This window comes from Opisthocomus hoazin, chromosome 4 (genome assembly GCF_030867145.1).
Source record: "Opisthocomus hoazin isolate bOpiHoa1 chromosome 4, bOpiHoa1.hap1, whole genome shotgun sequence".
Lineage (NCBI taxonomy): Eukaryota > Metazoa > Chordata > Aves > Opisthocomiformes > Opisthocomidae > Opisthocomus > Opisthocomus hoazin.
This window is the reverse complement of record NC_134417.1, coordinates 78,012,099-78,025,569: the sequence shown is the minus strand read 5'-3', so window position 1 is coordinate 78,025,569 and position 13,471 is coordinate 78,012,099. Positions and strand designations below refer to the sequence as shown.

The following is a 13,471-nucleotide window of genomic DNA, read 5'->3' as shown; positions in this document are numbered from 1 at the left end:
ACGTATGGGCGTTTTCCACCCAGACACAGCAGGCTAATACGAATGATTTCATTTCTTTGAGTGCTCATGGTTTAGGCTCCGTATCTTATGCTCTTTCCTGGTATGAACATGTCATGACCCTTCATAACCAGACAAGGCAGTCACTCAGCAATACTCTTCTCCTGCCTGCCCTGTGTAGTGCAACTGAGGTCACTTCTTCCCTGCTTAAATATAAATGGAGATGGAAAGGCTGAGATACAGCCGAGATGAGTGAGGTGTTACATGTTAGGCTGAGGAAGTGATGGTGGAATAGGGAGAGTTTATCAGCAGTCTTGGAGGAAATGGTGATGTATTGCTGCTGGTAGCTGGTAGCCAAGAGACCCAAGATTACAAGGGAAAAATGTAAAATGTACATTGTTACACTGCCTGGTAATTTGCAGTGCTGAAGCTTTAGCTACAAAAATCCATCAGATCTGAAGCAAACTTATAATTTTGAGAACTTTATGGTAATAGTATCTGTGAATCTTTTTCCCAGGACAGCTATGGCTAATTCTAGTGTGATGAGACCTTCCTCAAAGGAAGGTACAACTTCGATTCTGGTCTCTTTGCTCTTTCAGGCTGCTGTTTTGGCAATATGCTGTACAAGAGGAACAGCTATCTGCAAAGGATGTGGCTGTTCTTTTTTACATACAGAAATTTCCAAGTTATTAGGCTAGACTTGTTCCATAACACAAACTAGATTCCAGGTGATTTTTTCCAAAGCAATTCATGCGTGTTAAATTTAACAGTCCTAAAGAGGTCGGAGGCCTCTTGAAGAGAGTACTGTCCAAACGGTCTCAGTGACAGAGGCATCCTTAGCAGGGACAGTATTCAGGTGGTTGAATATATTGATCTTTGATATATAAAAAGGCTATCCAAAGCTTTTGAAAATCAGCAGGGAATGAGGATTATGTAAAGGTAACATTAGCCCTTCAAGTTAAATGCATCTTAGTCAATGAAGTCATGCTTCTGCTCATTCAGTGCTCTGAAGTATGCAACCTTGCCTTATTTTTTAAAATGTCCTTCAATGTAACAAAAGACACTGTACTGTCAGATTTTTGTAACCACGTAGAAGTCAAGTTCACTTTAGTAGAAATGAAGGAAGAAATCCGCGGTTTTGGAAGGCAGTGAGTTGCACTGCGCCCAGAGGAAGTTTCTTTTCCTGTTTCCTGGTACGGCTGAAGTCATGCACGCAGTGTAGGTAGGAGGCTGTGGGAGGACGCTTTCGCAGACTCTGGTGTCTGCCTCCGCACGACATGATCTACATTTTCTCTTGACTTCGTTTAGCGAGAATGTGCTGAAAGCACAGTCGCACAGGGCAAGGATTTCAGGCCCTGGTGTATTTACTTTCTCAAAACGCATTCAGTGTATGTTTTGACAGTGGTGAAATTTTCCATCTGGCAATTCTATTTTCTGTCACAGAAAATTCTAATTAAAGAAATTAGAAATAAAGTAAATGCTCTAGAAATGTTTCGTAGATCCTATTAATCAGGTGCTTCTGTAGCAGGCCATGTAAATGAAATAGCTGATGTTTGTCTACTGGATTTGAAAAACATTAATATTGTTTATTGCCAGCCATATTGTGGGCTGCATCAGGAGAAGCATGGCCAGCAGGTTGGGGGAGGTGATTCTGCCCCTTTACTCTGCTCTTGTGAGACCCCACCTGGAGTACTGCGTCCAGCTCTGGAGCCCCCAGCATAGGAAGGACATGGATGTGTTGGAGCGGGGCCAGAGGAGGGCCACAAAGATGATCAGGGGGCTGGAGTACCTCTCCTATGAGGACAGGCTGAGGGAGTTGGGGCTGTTCAGCCTGGAGAAGAGAAGGCTCTGGGGTGACCTTATAGCAGCCTTCCAGTACCTGGAGAGGGACTTTTCACAAGGGTGTGTAGTGATAGGACAAGGGGGAATGGCTGTAAACTAAAAGAGGGCAGATTTAGATTAGATATTAGGGAGAAATTTTTCACAATGAGAGTGGTGAAACACTGGCACAGGTTGCCCAGAGAAGTTATGGCTGCCCCCTCCCTGGCAGTGTTCAAGGCCAGGTTGGATGGAGCTCTGAGCAACCTGGTCTAGTGGAAGATGTCCCTGCTCATGGCAGGGGAGTTGGAACCAGATGATCTTTAAGGTCTCTTCCAACTCTTACCACTCTATGATTCCATGTTTATTGTTTGATGTAATGAAGTGTTATCATGAAAGGCTGGGTTGTACTTTGTTCAGTGTCCCGCAAAAGTTTCTTGGGTTTTATGATCAAACACTGCTTCTTAAGGTTAGTAACTCTGCCAGTGAGAATGGATATCATCTCTGAAGATATTTTTAGCTTCTAGAGTTCAGGAAAGAACCAACTGAATATCATAATAGGAAAAAAAAGTAGATTGTAGAACTGTCTACAGGAAGTGTGTTTGTTAATGCTGTGCTCTATGAATTGGTTAACTAACCACTGTATCTTAAATCCAATAGGTAGTCGAGTCTGATGAAGGATTAGAAGATGAGGTACCAGATTCCCCTGGGGTAGAAAAACAAGACAAAGAAAAAGAGAAAGAGAATAAAGACTCTAAGAAACTTCGCTGTGAGTTGAAAGTTTTCCATTAATTGATTTTAGCGATGTCCATTTTTATTTTTTGCATCTTTAGTATTATGTGTAAATAGAGAAGAATTCAAAAGGACAGCTAGAAATGAAACTACTCACTTGGAAACAGGCCTTGATATAGTTCATTCTGTGTCTTTGTGTCAGTTAGTGGATTTTCTTCCATGTTTTATTAATCATACTTCAGAAAAAAAAAAAGTACCAAAAGTCTTTAGCGCCTGCTATATGACACATTAAAAAAAGAGAAAATGGGCACTGGTGAAATGGATTATTTCCAAGGTACTGTCAAATGCACAGAAGTAATTAGACGTTTGTTTACTCTGACTTTTATAAACTGTTTTGAATAAGAATTCTTTTGTCCATTTACATGTTCAAAACTGATTAGAATTGTTTTACTTGGTTTTTGTCTGTGGTACAGTATCTGTAAATAGTTGCACTATTAAATTAAACTGCAATTTTGTGAAGTTGCTAATGGTATTATATTGGCTCATTTAGAGGCATTAAACATTTTTAATTACACCTTCAGAATTTTAGAGCTGAATTTTATTAGCCGCATAAATTTCTTCCTATGCACAGAAATATGGTAATCGGGTAGACTATTTTCTATCTTTTACTTCTGGACCTTACGAGTAATTTGCAAGAAGTACTTATTTCGTTCAAAATAGTTAATGAAAGGCAGGACTGGTTTTGAAACATAGCTGTGTTTTTAAAATTCCACGTCAATTCCATATGTAAGCTGCCATTTAGTTAGTTTCACAAGCAACACTTGGTTTTACAAGTTTATTTTGTGACCGGGTTGTCTCTTGCTGGTTTGAAAAATGGATGCTATGTACAAGGAGTTCCAAAAAGTAAAGGGGAAAAAAAGTGGATGCATTGCAAATTTGAATAGGTTTTTTTATGTGGTGTTGAGGTGGTTTGTTTTTTTTAATAATGGTTTCTTGGCCAATTAATACAGAGTTGGTTCTGTGGATATTCATGCTAAACACATTTCTCTTTTCAGCAGTGAAAGGACCTAGCAATATAGATTCCACAGATCAGAAAAAGACCAAAACGAAACTCAAGAAGTTTCTTACGCGGCGCCCTACATTACAAGCTGTCCGTGAAAAAGGCTACATTAAGGGTAAATGAACCTTTTTAACAAAGGAAATAATTTGAAAAGCTGAATTTAGTAGTTTGTGTGTAAAATGAGGTTGATTTTAGAGTAAAACACATGTATATAGCTGGTTTAACGGAAGTCTTGGATGTATAGTAGAACTGGTGACTGATTGTCATTCTTGTGAGCACTGCTACTGGCCACTACGCTTCACAGAGGATGTCCTCTCCTTCAGCTCATTACTGGCAAAACTGCAGTGAAAACCCAGGGCCCAGGAGCCTACTGGGACTTGGAGTGCTTTTTAGTTAGAGAATCCATTTGGCCTGCTGTTCTGAGCTGGAAACTTCAGACAGCTGGTAATCATTTGTGCATACAAGGGAAAGATAAGTCCATTAGTACGGAGCTGAATGTGTGTGCTCCTCTGTTTCACAAGTGTGTTTTAGTCTGAGTGTAACCAGACAATCATGCCATGTCATGAGAACTGAAATATTTAGGCAAACCAGGATGAGGTTAAAGGAATCTTAACTTACACATCTTTTTTCCCCTAACCTTTTTTGAATGTATACTTGTTAAAAATTGTTTCACAATGAGTCTTACAGATATTCTTGAATCAAACTTATGAAAGAATTGATAATTCAATATATACTTCTATTCATCACACTCGTAGAAACTTTGAGAAAACAGTATTTGCACAGGTTTAAGTTAATGTATTTGTATAAATTATATATACTCACCGTAAAACTTCATTTATTTATTTGTTTGTATGCTTTAGCAGGACTTGTAGGTGGTGCTCTACTAGGGTCAAAATAGCATATGGGTAGGCAAATATCAGACCAAATCCTACTGTGATTTACCTAACTACATACTTTAACAGGTGTGCTTCTGTTGCATGTGGTGTTTGATATATTTGTGTATCTGCAAATATAATTTAACTGTAAGTGGTGAAATTTTTGTTTGGGATAAGGAGGCATTATTCCCAGACTTTGATGTTTTGCTGTGCTTTACAGCTTAGTAGTCATGTCATGGCTCAGTGACGTAACTTCTGACATTAGCAACGGTGAATGCTAAGCCAAGTTTAATTTGTACATGTGCGTGCTGATAACTGGATTTTTAATAAAAGTGTTAAGGAATGGAGAGTTTGTTTTTATTTAGAAGCATGGTGTAAATTTTAAAAGTTGCATCTGCGCTGTACAATTTTACTTTTACTGTATGAATGAAAAATACTGAAGTCTTTATTTAAAAGTCCAGTGTACTTTTGTGGCTGCCACAGAACAAGCTTAGTACATGGGAAATGTGGCAAACCCAGTATGATCAGAAAAGGCAATGAAAAATTTTGGGGAAAAAAGAAAAACCACACTTGAAACAGCATGCACTAAGCAGAGAAGTAACTCTGTTTAAAGTTTTTGTACATGGAAAAACAAAATTACAAAAATTACTTTAAGATGCGAGGAAAAAAGTATGATTCCTGTGTATGCAGAAATTATTAAAGTCAGAGGCAATTGTAGCAAATCCATTTGTTACATACCAGTGTCATCTTGTGCTACCTAATCTGCACTGCTTTAGCTGCTACAGCTGCATGCTGGCCTGGCTTTCTACTGCGTGGGCTGTTTCGGTCCCTTGCTACTGATTCTGCTTATACAGCTGGCTGCGTGAGTGGCAGCAGCAGGAGTGAGGTGTTCTGGGGCACCGGCCTCAGAGGCGTACAGCTAGTAACACCTTTATATGCCAGTTTTCATACTGTATAGTTGGTTTGGGCTGCTGTTTGGATTTCCCAAAGCTCTAGTCAGATGCAAGCGTTGTTAATGAATCTGCTTAAATTACTAAACATGAAAAATGTGCTAGATGCTATGCATGATGCAAATGCAAGAGCAGTTTCTCTCTTGCGTAAGCTCTGAAGTAAGATCTGCTAGATACTGCAAAGACAGCCACTTACGTACCTTATTTAACAGATTAAAAAAACCCAACAACTTTCTTCCCTGTAAGAGAGTGAGCTTTGCCTCTGTCTCAAGACCCTGTTTCAGTCTCATGCATCTGAGCAGGGGAAGTCATCTATTATTTGGACATATTTGATGAAAATCATAGAAATGGGTCTCAGATTTTGGTGATAACATAATCTGAACAAGAGGAATTAACAAATTGCTGAAATAAGATTTTGGTGATAACATAATCTGAACAAGAGGAATTAACAAGTTGCTGAAATACACTGAGACATTACAAGAATCTGTTCTCTGCCTGAGCCGATTTTAATTTTTGCTCCAGTTTATGATAGAAAACACTCCTACTGGACTGTGTAGTTTTGAAAACAATACTCAAAATAACCTTCGCCTATAAATACCTGTATTTAGGTTCCAACCTTGCCACCAGGTTGCCTATGCGTAGTCATACTTGCATCCATTCAGAGCTCTGTGATATAAAGGTCTGTCAGAAATCCATGTCAGAACTTTAAATATGTTAGAAGTTAAAGACTCTACATTAAAGTAAAATAATTCATAATAGTGGGTTAAACAGTAGGTGCAATGAAAGATTATATTCTACAGGGTGTTTCCCCAAGCAATGCCAAAAGCTTTCATTTTGGTTGAAGTTCATTATCTCTGTTCAGATTTTTAACAAAGATTACAGTAAATGTATTTTGGACTCGGAACAGGAATGGAGTGTAACAGGACACTTGAATCCATTAAATTGCTCGTTACAGTAATGACTATATGACTCTTACAAGTATCTCCTGATGGATTAAAAGTATTTCGGTAGCAAACGTTCCTTACTCAGAGACTCGTGTTTGGGTAACTGCTGACACTCTTTGGTGCTGGGAGCTGCTGAGAGCTTTTTTCCAAACTTTCCTATTTTCACTCTAATACTGTGACAGTTGTATCCAGTAGTCTTTGCCCTTTGTAGAGGTTTGTTTTAACCTGAACTAGTTCTGTCACTTGAGTCCTGTTCCACTGTAAATAAGTCTCTTTACTTGGTTCCAGATCAAGTGTTTGGTTCCAATCTCACCAGCTTGTGTCAAAGAGAAAACAGCACGGTGCCAAAGTTCGTGAAGCTGTGCATTGAGCATGTTGAGGAACATGGTATGGTTCAAGTTTTTTGTTTCCAAATCTCTCTTCCTTGCCGCACTATCTACTTTTGGACGTTTTATTCCTTAAAATGCTGTAGACTTATTTGGGGAAAATAATCTGGAACATGTATCTGTAGTTAGCAATGAATTGTCAAGAGTGGGGAGGTAGGTGGGATCCAAAATGGAGAGAGGGGAGGAAATCTGGATATCTGAGAAACTGATCTGCTTTAGACTCTTTCAAGCCAAGGAGAAGGCAGGGCAGCCTCCTGGCAGCAAGGCTCTAAGGAAAGAAGGATTGCAAGAAGTAATAGAAGAGCTCAGCCCATCAAGGTTGGTTTTTATTCTTCAGATGAAGAGAGAGACTGTCAAAACACAATCATTCATTTTTGAAAGGTTTAAGCATGCTAACAATCATTTATATAAAAACTTCCTTGAAAGAAACTTCTAGCAAAAAGTTGTTATGCTGCTCTGTGTATGCGTTGACTGCCAGAAGACAAGACGTTGGTTTGATGCCCTGCAGCCATTTACACCGATTGTGGTGTGAACTTCTGTGCAATTCTGGAGATTATCAGTGTCCACATATTGACTCAATTTTTGTTTACTTTCACTGAAAATAAGTCTCTCCTAACTAATAACTGAGAAAATTATATGTTTGAAAGCTACATGTGACATGCTGGGTTGTCTGATGTAAAGGAGTTCTTCACGTTGTTGTTGAAAACATGTTGGTTGTGACTCCTGACTTGGCTGTGGGGATTATGGAATCTCCGTAATCATCGTTATAATATAGAACAGTCTGTTAATCTGAGCACATTCTCTTGAGAATCAGGGTAAGCGTTACAGGGGGATGCTACATGCGAATTTTAAGGCATCTTCCACAGTAACTTCATTTAGTTGCAGCCTGTAGTCCTCTTTCTCACTGTTGCTATCTTACGGCTTAGGAGGTGGAAAAATAACCCCTTCCATTGCCTTACTCCAGTTGGACAAACTGCCACTTTGCTTGTAACAGCAGGCTTTATTCCATTTGTGATCTGCAGTTTGTGAGAAAAGGGTTATTTTGCTTTGTTCTTTTTTTTTTTTATTTCTTTTTTATTTTAAAGACAGGACTGCAGTGAAGATAGTGGTGAAGCTTTCCTTTTTTAAATACCTGAGGGGAAGCTGACAGAAATGAACAGCTTTTTCCCCCACTTCTCCAACTCCTCTTCCTACTGCCAAGACACTTTAAATCAGTTCTTTCTGTAAAGGAATGACTAGTGGATTATGGGGAAAAGGGGTATGTCAGATGGTGCTGGTAACTGTGCTGTGTTGCATCAGACAACTCCTTGAGGAGCTACAGGGACATGCAGGTATTCTGGCAACACTCACCCTCCCAGTGACACTGACTCACGTGCTGTGTTCAAGTGGCATCTCAATTAAATTAATTAAAATAAATTCAAATAAATTCTTTACCTCCTAATCACTTCTGAGTAACTACAGTAGCAACCACAGAGATAGTTTTCTGGTTCAGTGTGCAATACTGTAAAGGCAAGGGCTGCCCATTTTAGTTTTGTGCGCTGTCGGGTAGTGATGAGTATGCATGCACATCATTCCTCCTCCGCGTAAACCTTGGCAACTTTGAGATGCTCTCTATGCATGACTTGATTTGATTTTTCTTAATCATACATTAAAAAACTGAACATCCACGAAATACTTGGTTCTTGCGTGTTGGCCTCCCATATACTCCTTGCCCACCCACCAAAAGTATCTTGAATGAGACACTTAGTCTCACTGGAGAAACTGGGAGCTGTTGCCTCGTTACTACTGTTCTACTGTGTAGGAGATTTGAGAGACTACTTTGAGCTTGACACTGCCAAACCTGTGTCAGCAAACTAAACCTCCTCTGATATGCCCTGCCCATCAAAAAAGCTAGTTTAGCTTTCCTGCTTTTTTTTTTTTGTTGTTCTTGAACCAAGTGTACTTTGCTACAAGGGGTTTTTTTTTGTTTCTAATTTTGCTGAACAGACCCATCAAGAAGCAGCCTAATGATTTCAGAATTCATACACGTGTAAGATATTAAAATGGATTTATCCCTTTGTTTTAGGATTAGATGTTGATGGCTTATACCGGGTTAGTGGCAATCTTGCAGTGATACAGAAGCTAAGATTTGCAGTCAATCATGGTAAGCTACCTTCAACTGTATTGCAATAGTGTGCATTTTCAGATTGTCAAGTTCATAGAAAGCTCAGGAAAAAAATTTTCTTAACGTATAACTGCAGTCTTTCGTGGGAAACTGTCATCTTCAAAGTAAAATTACTTCAGAATTGCAGAATTTAGTGTGTGATATACATATTTGAAAAACCTAGCATGCTGGAGGCTTGGTTTTATGGGGGGCATAGAGGCATTACTAGAACGTAGTTTGAAGGAAAGGTGGTAATAGAATTTGATGGGGGAAATGATTTCAAACAAAGTAACTTCATACCTTGTGGAAAAATAGTAGGCATGTTAAGCTTCCACTAGCATTAAAATTGTAACTCAGCGCTTGTTAGCGAGATTTGCTACTGCCTGTTAGTGTGGGGGTGCTTACCTTCTCTTTGCCATGCTCTTTGTATGAAACCCTATCGTGTGGCTGTATCTGAGTGTTTTGTTTGGTGGGAGTCAACAGGCAGCTCGCAACTCGGAAGAGGACAGTAGCCCACCTACAGTCTGACCTCTCGCTTCCCGACTGACAGGGTCTAACAGTAAATTTTGTGTTATGTCAGCAGCTCCTGTTCCCCTCTGGAAAATGCCCTTGGTGTAGGGGAGCTGCCGGTAGTGCAGTAGGCAGAGTTTGGCCATCCCTGTCTGTAGTGGTTGAGTTTTTCTGTGTCCCCTTTTACACTGCTGCAGCTCTGCATCCCAGCAGAGAATGGGCTGACGTGGAGTAAGTCTTCACTGCTTTAAAAGCAATAAGTAGAGAAGTTAATTTTTTTAAAAAAGCTTTTATGGATAAATTATTAATACTAATTATTCGGGTTTTTTCTCTCAGATGAGAAACTAGACTTGAATGACAGTAAATGGGAAGATATACATGTCATCACAGGAGCTCTGAAGATGTTTTTCAGAGAATTGCCAGAGCCGCTGTTCACTTATAATCACTTCAATGACTTTGTCAATGCTATTAGTAAGTCTGAAAAACATACCTGTACTTTTTGTGTCAGTTCTGCTCAGTATGTACAATTCATTTAGTTATTTTGGACAGTAAAAAGGGTGGTTTGGTTGCAACTGTCCATAAGGCTTACTGAGAATTGCCTGCTGGTGCTGCAGGGGCCGCCCAGGAGGCGGCAGTGTTTTATCTCGTATCAGCACTGCAGTGCGCTCGCGTTTACTCCCAGTCTGTTCAATTTTTATGCTAAAGTTTTAAACAAAAATACTGAATTTTTGTTTCTATGCCTCATCCTTTTGCAGAACAAGAGCCAAGGCAGCGTGTCCATGCTGTTAAAGATTTAATCAAACAATTGCCAAAACCAAATCAGGACACTATGCAGGTACTCTTTAGACACCTGAAAAGGTAAGTAGCAGATAGGAGAGGCTTTGTATTGCTGATCCTCCCTAAAAGCTAGATAATCCAATTAAAAGTGCTACGGGGCTGTTACCACTGTGTTTTTCTTGTCGGTATTTGACTTAATGAAAACAATATATCAGTTTGTATTTATACAAGTTTGCAGAGCACCAAACAGACTTTAGACAGTATGTATTGCAGCTGTGATGTTTACTGCCAAGTCCTTGTGTTTGAGGGCTTGCGAGAGGATCAGGAATAGCATTTCAAAGTAAAACTTTTCTGTAGAGAGAGGCATCACAGCAGCTGTATGTCCTAATAACAAGATTACTCATTAAATAACTACTGTGAGTACTCATTTGCTTTGCACTGTGTCTTTCTCCTGTCATCCTATTACTCTGTTAAGTCTCTTTTTTGTATTTTTTTTTTCTCTTTCAGAGTTGTAGAAAATGGAGAAAAGAACCGAATGACCTATCAAAGTGTAGCGATAGTTTTTGGTCCAACCTTATTAAAACCAGAGAAAGAGACTGGTAACATAGCAGTCCACACAGTATACCAGAATCAGATTGTAGAATTAATTCTACTGGAATTAAATTCCATCTTTGGACGCTGACGTGTTTCTTGGAGTAGAAACTGGGAGTGATGGGTTGGCAGCAGTGCTCCTTCGGAAGGAAAATCTCTCGCTGTACATGATGTATTATGTTTGTGGACCAAGCCGCAACTTGTTTTTTGCACTTTTGGGGAAGGGAGAAACAGGAGAAATGTTTGACCACTTTAATGCGAATTAAAGACAACACTTTGGATTTCTTTGAAAAGTTCAATGTAAGAAGTGAATTGAAAAGTTTAGAGTTTGCCTTTTTTAAAGTAGCATTGGAAAAATGTAATATAGGTTCATACACTGGATTTCTTGGAGAGTAAAGCTATTAATCTCAAACTGGATAATCTGGAATTTAATCTTAACATTCTTTCACTTGATAGGGAAGAGTCCTACCAACTGATATGGAAAAATTTAGTGAAGTTACATCTTAAGTTTCTGTATTACAGCCTATTCAGATCTGTGTGACACTTTTCCAAGGGGTTTCTGCATGCAGTGACTGTCTTAAACTTGTGCTAACAGTTTGGTTTAGAGACTCAAATCTAATTCCTCACTTGAGATCTGCTGTCATTTTCCCCCTTCCCCCCCCTTTTATTTTTTTTCTTTTCTTTCCTTTTTTTGACCCCAACAGTCTTTCTGGAACTTCTTGGTTGCTTTATAAAACAGCACACTATTTCAAACACTGAACCTGTAAGAATATCCAGTGACGGATATTTGTCTTTTGGCATAATAGAAGTCATATTTAATAAACATGTTCATTTTTTTCAGGGTATTTCCTGAGCTAAGTTTTGTGTTATACTAATTTAAAGCTAAAATCCTAAGTAAATACCAACTGTAACACTGTATTGAGTTCTTGGTATAATGCTGTGGTAGTGGAAGTTTCTTGATGTAAATACAGGCTGTCCTTTTGATTCTTGTATATAATTCAGTTCCTGTATAGTTATAAGAACACTTTAGTCATACATTTCTAATCATGGGTAGATTAGCTACAGTAGCATAATGTTTCCAGTGGATGTCTGGGTTTCAGCAGGGAGACAGGTTATGGGGAGGGAGGGGGGACCTAACTGTGTGCACTTTTAGTTGTTAATTACATTTGCGGGCAAATAACTGTAATGCAAATGGTACTGGAGAAATACTGAGTGTGCTTGCTAAATCGTTGATGCACTACAAGAGGAGCCTTTTAGGTTATTTAATATGTACAGGATACATTAGAAAAAATGTATTATGAATTCTAACATCTACAAATAGTGAAACTCATGTTTTGATAGATAGATGTTTGATGGAATCCATGATGCTAAATTTAAGATTTTCTTTTTACATTAATGTAGAATAATTTGTAAAATTGGTTTTGAAAGATTTTGTTACAGGGAGCATGGTCTGATGAAGATTTTTTTTTTTAAATGTATTTTTCTAGACTAACTGCTGTATCTGACATATTTGTTATGTCTAACCCGTATAAAGAAAACTGTTAGTTCTTTCAGAGTTTGCCCTTCCCACTTCAGACAACATGAACCCCCTTTAAACAGTAAGACTGGTGTGTCTTACTGCTTAGCATGGATACTACTTGTGGCAAAGCGTTGTCATGCTGGATTAAAAGATGAATGCTTGCTTTATAGCCTGACAATTTTAGGAACTTCCCAGTCCCTTTCTTTAACAACTTAAATTCTAACGTAAGGTTCAGAGAGGGCAGCAGTAATTTGTAGGTATAAATTTGCGGTCTTTGAAACGTATCCCAGCTGGCTTGGAAGCTACTGGACAGAAAGCACGTACATTGGGGAAAGAATTGTATTTTCTTTGATCTGTTGCATACCTTTCACAGCACAGCCCTGGCTTCCAGCAAAGGGGATGTGTGGTGAAGTACCGAGATGTCATCAGATGTGTGGTACGAGAATTTCATGAGCATAGAGCTTGCATGAAAAGTCTCTGGAGATAAGAGAGAGGATGAGTTACCTTGTGGCTTTCTTGTTGTCTTCTTGTGGTAACGGTGAAATCTTGTGGTTTGTTGCAAAGCGACCTGGGTGAGAATTGCGATAGCTCCATCTCGGCGTTGCGTTGGTAGGCTGTGCCGCGCGGCAGGTGTTCCCCGAGCTGCTGGAGAATATTGACACCGTTAAAATTTGTTGCTGTAGATTATTCAAATCCCAACTTCAGCTGTAAAATAAAAAAGAATTCCCACTGCTAAATGAGAACTTACTGCAGGTCACCTCTTCTGTACGAGTGTTATGTTTCTGAAAGAAAGAATGCCTTTTTAAAACAATTTGATAATGAGGATTGTCACACTTTTCCTTGTATTCCCCCAAAATAAAGCATTTTGTTATTACAATATATAGTATGGTTTTGTGCGGTGAAGTTGTCTTATGTTTTAATGTTCTCATTTCTAGTTTGGGAAGGGGATGGTATTCTTTTTAATTGAAAGAGGTGTAGCTAAACACTGGAAACATGCAGGAAGAGGAGGCTGTCCAAGCTGACGGTGTGCTTATCCTTGGAAGCGTGAAACTGTGTATGTCCGCACATTGGGTTTCTTCCCTGCTGGAAGTACCTAGTTTTGCTCCTGCAGTTAGCTTTCTTTTTAAAAAAATCAAAACCAGATTTTTGCACAGACACAGCAGGGGAAC

General features: G+C 39.1%; 1 protein-coding gene across 8 annotated transcripts in view; it reads left to right on the top strand.

Annotated features, from left to right (window-relative positions):
• ARHGAP12 (Rho GTPase activating protein 12) overlaps positions 1-13,159 on the top strand; it is an 83,808-nt gene extending 70,649 nt beyond the window's left edge. For 7 of the 8 annotated variants that reach the window (XM_075419663.1, XM_075419662.1, XM_075419661.1 and 4 more), the window contains 7 exons: positions 2,476-2,584; positions 3,603-3,722; positions 6,665-6,763; positions 8,828-8,905; positions 9,752-9,886; positions 10,171-10,273; positions 10,700-13,159. In XM_075419663.1, coding sequence (XP_075275778.1) covers positions 2,476-2,584; positions 3,603-3,722; positions 6,665-6,763; positions 8,828-8,905; positions 9,752-9,886; positions 10,171-10,273; positions 10,700-10,874 — 819 coding nt within the window. In that variant the 3' untranslated portion in view covers positions 10,875-13,159. The remainder of the gene's footprint in view (positions 1-2,475; positions 2,585-3,602; positions 3,723-6,664; positions 6,764-8,827; positions 8,906-9,751; positions 9,887-10,170; positions 10,274-10,699) is intronic. The other variant, XM_075419656.1, reaches the window with a different exon arrangement.
• Positions 13,160-13,471: the final 312 nt, after the last annotated feature.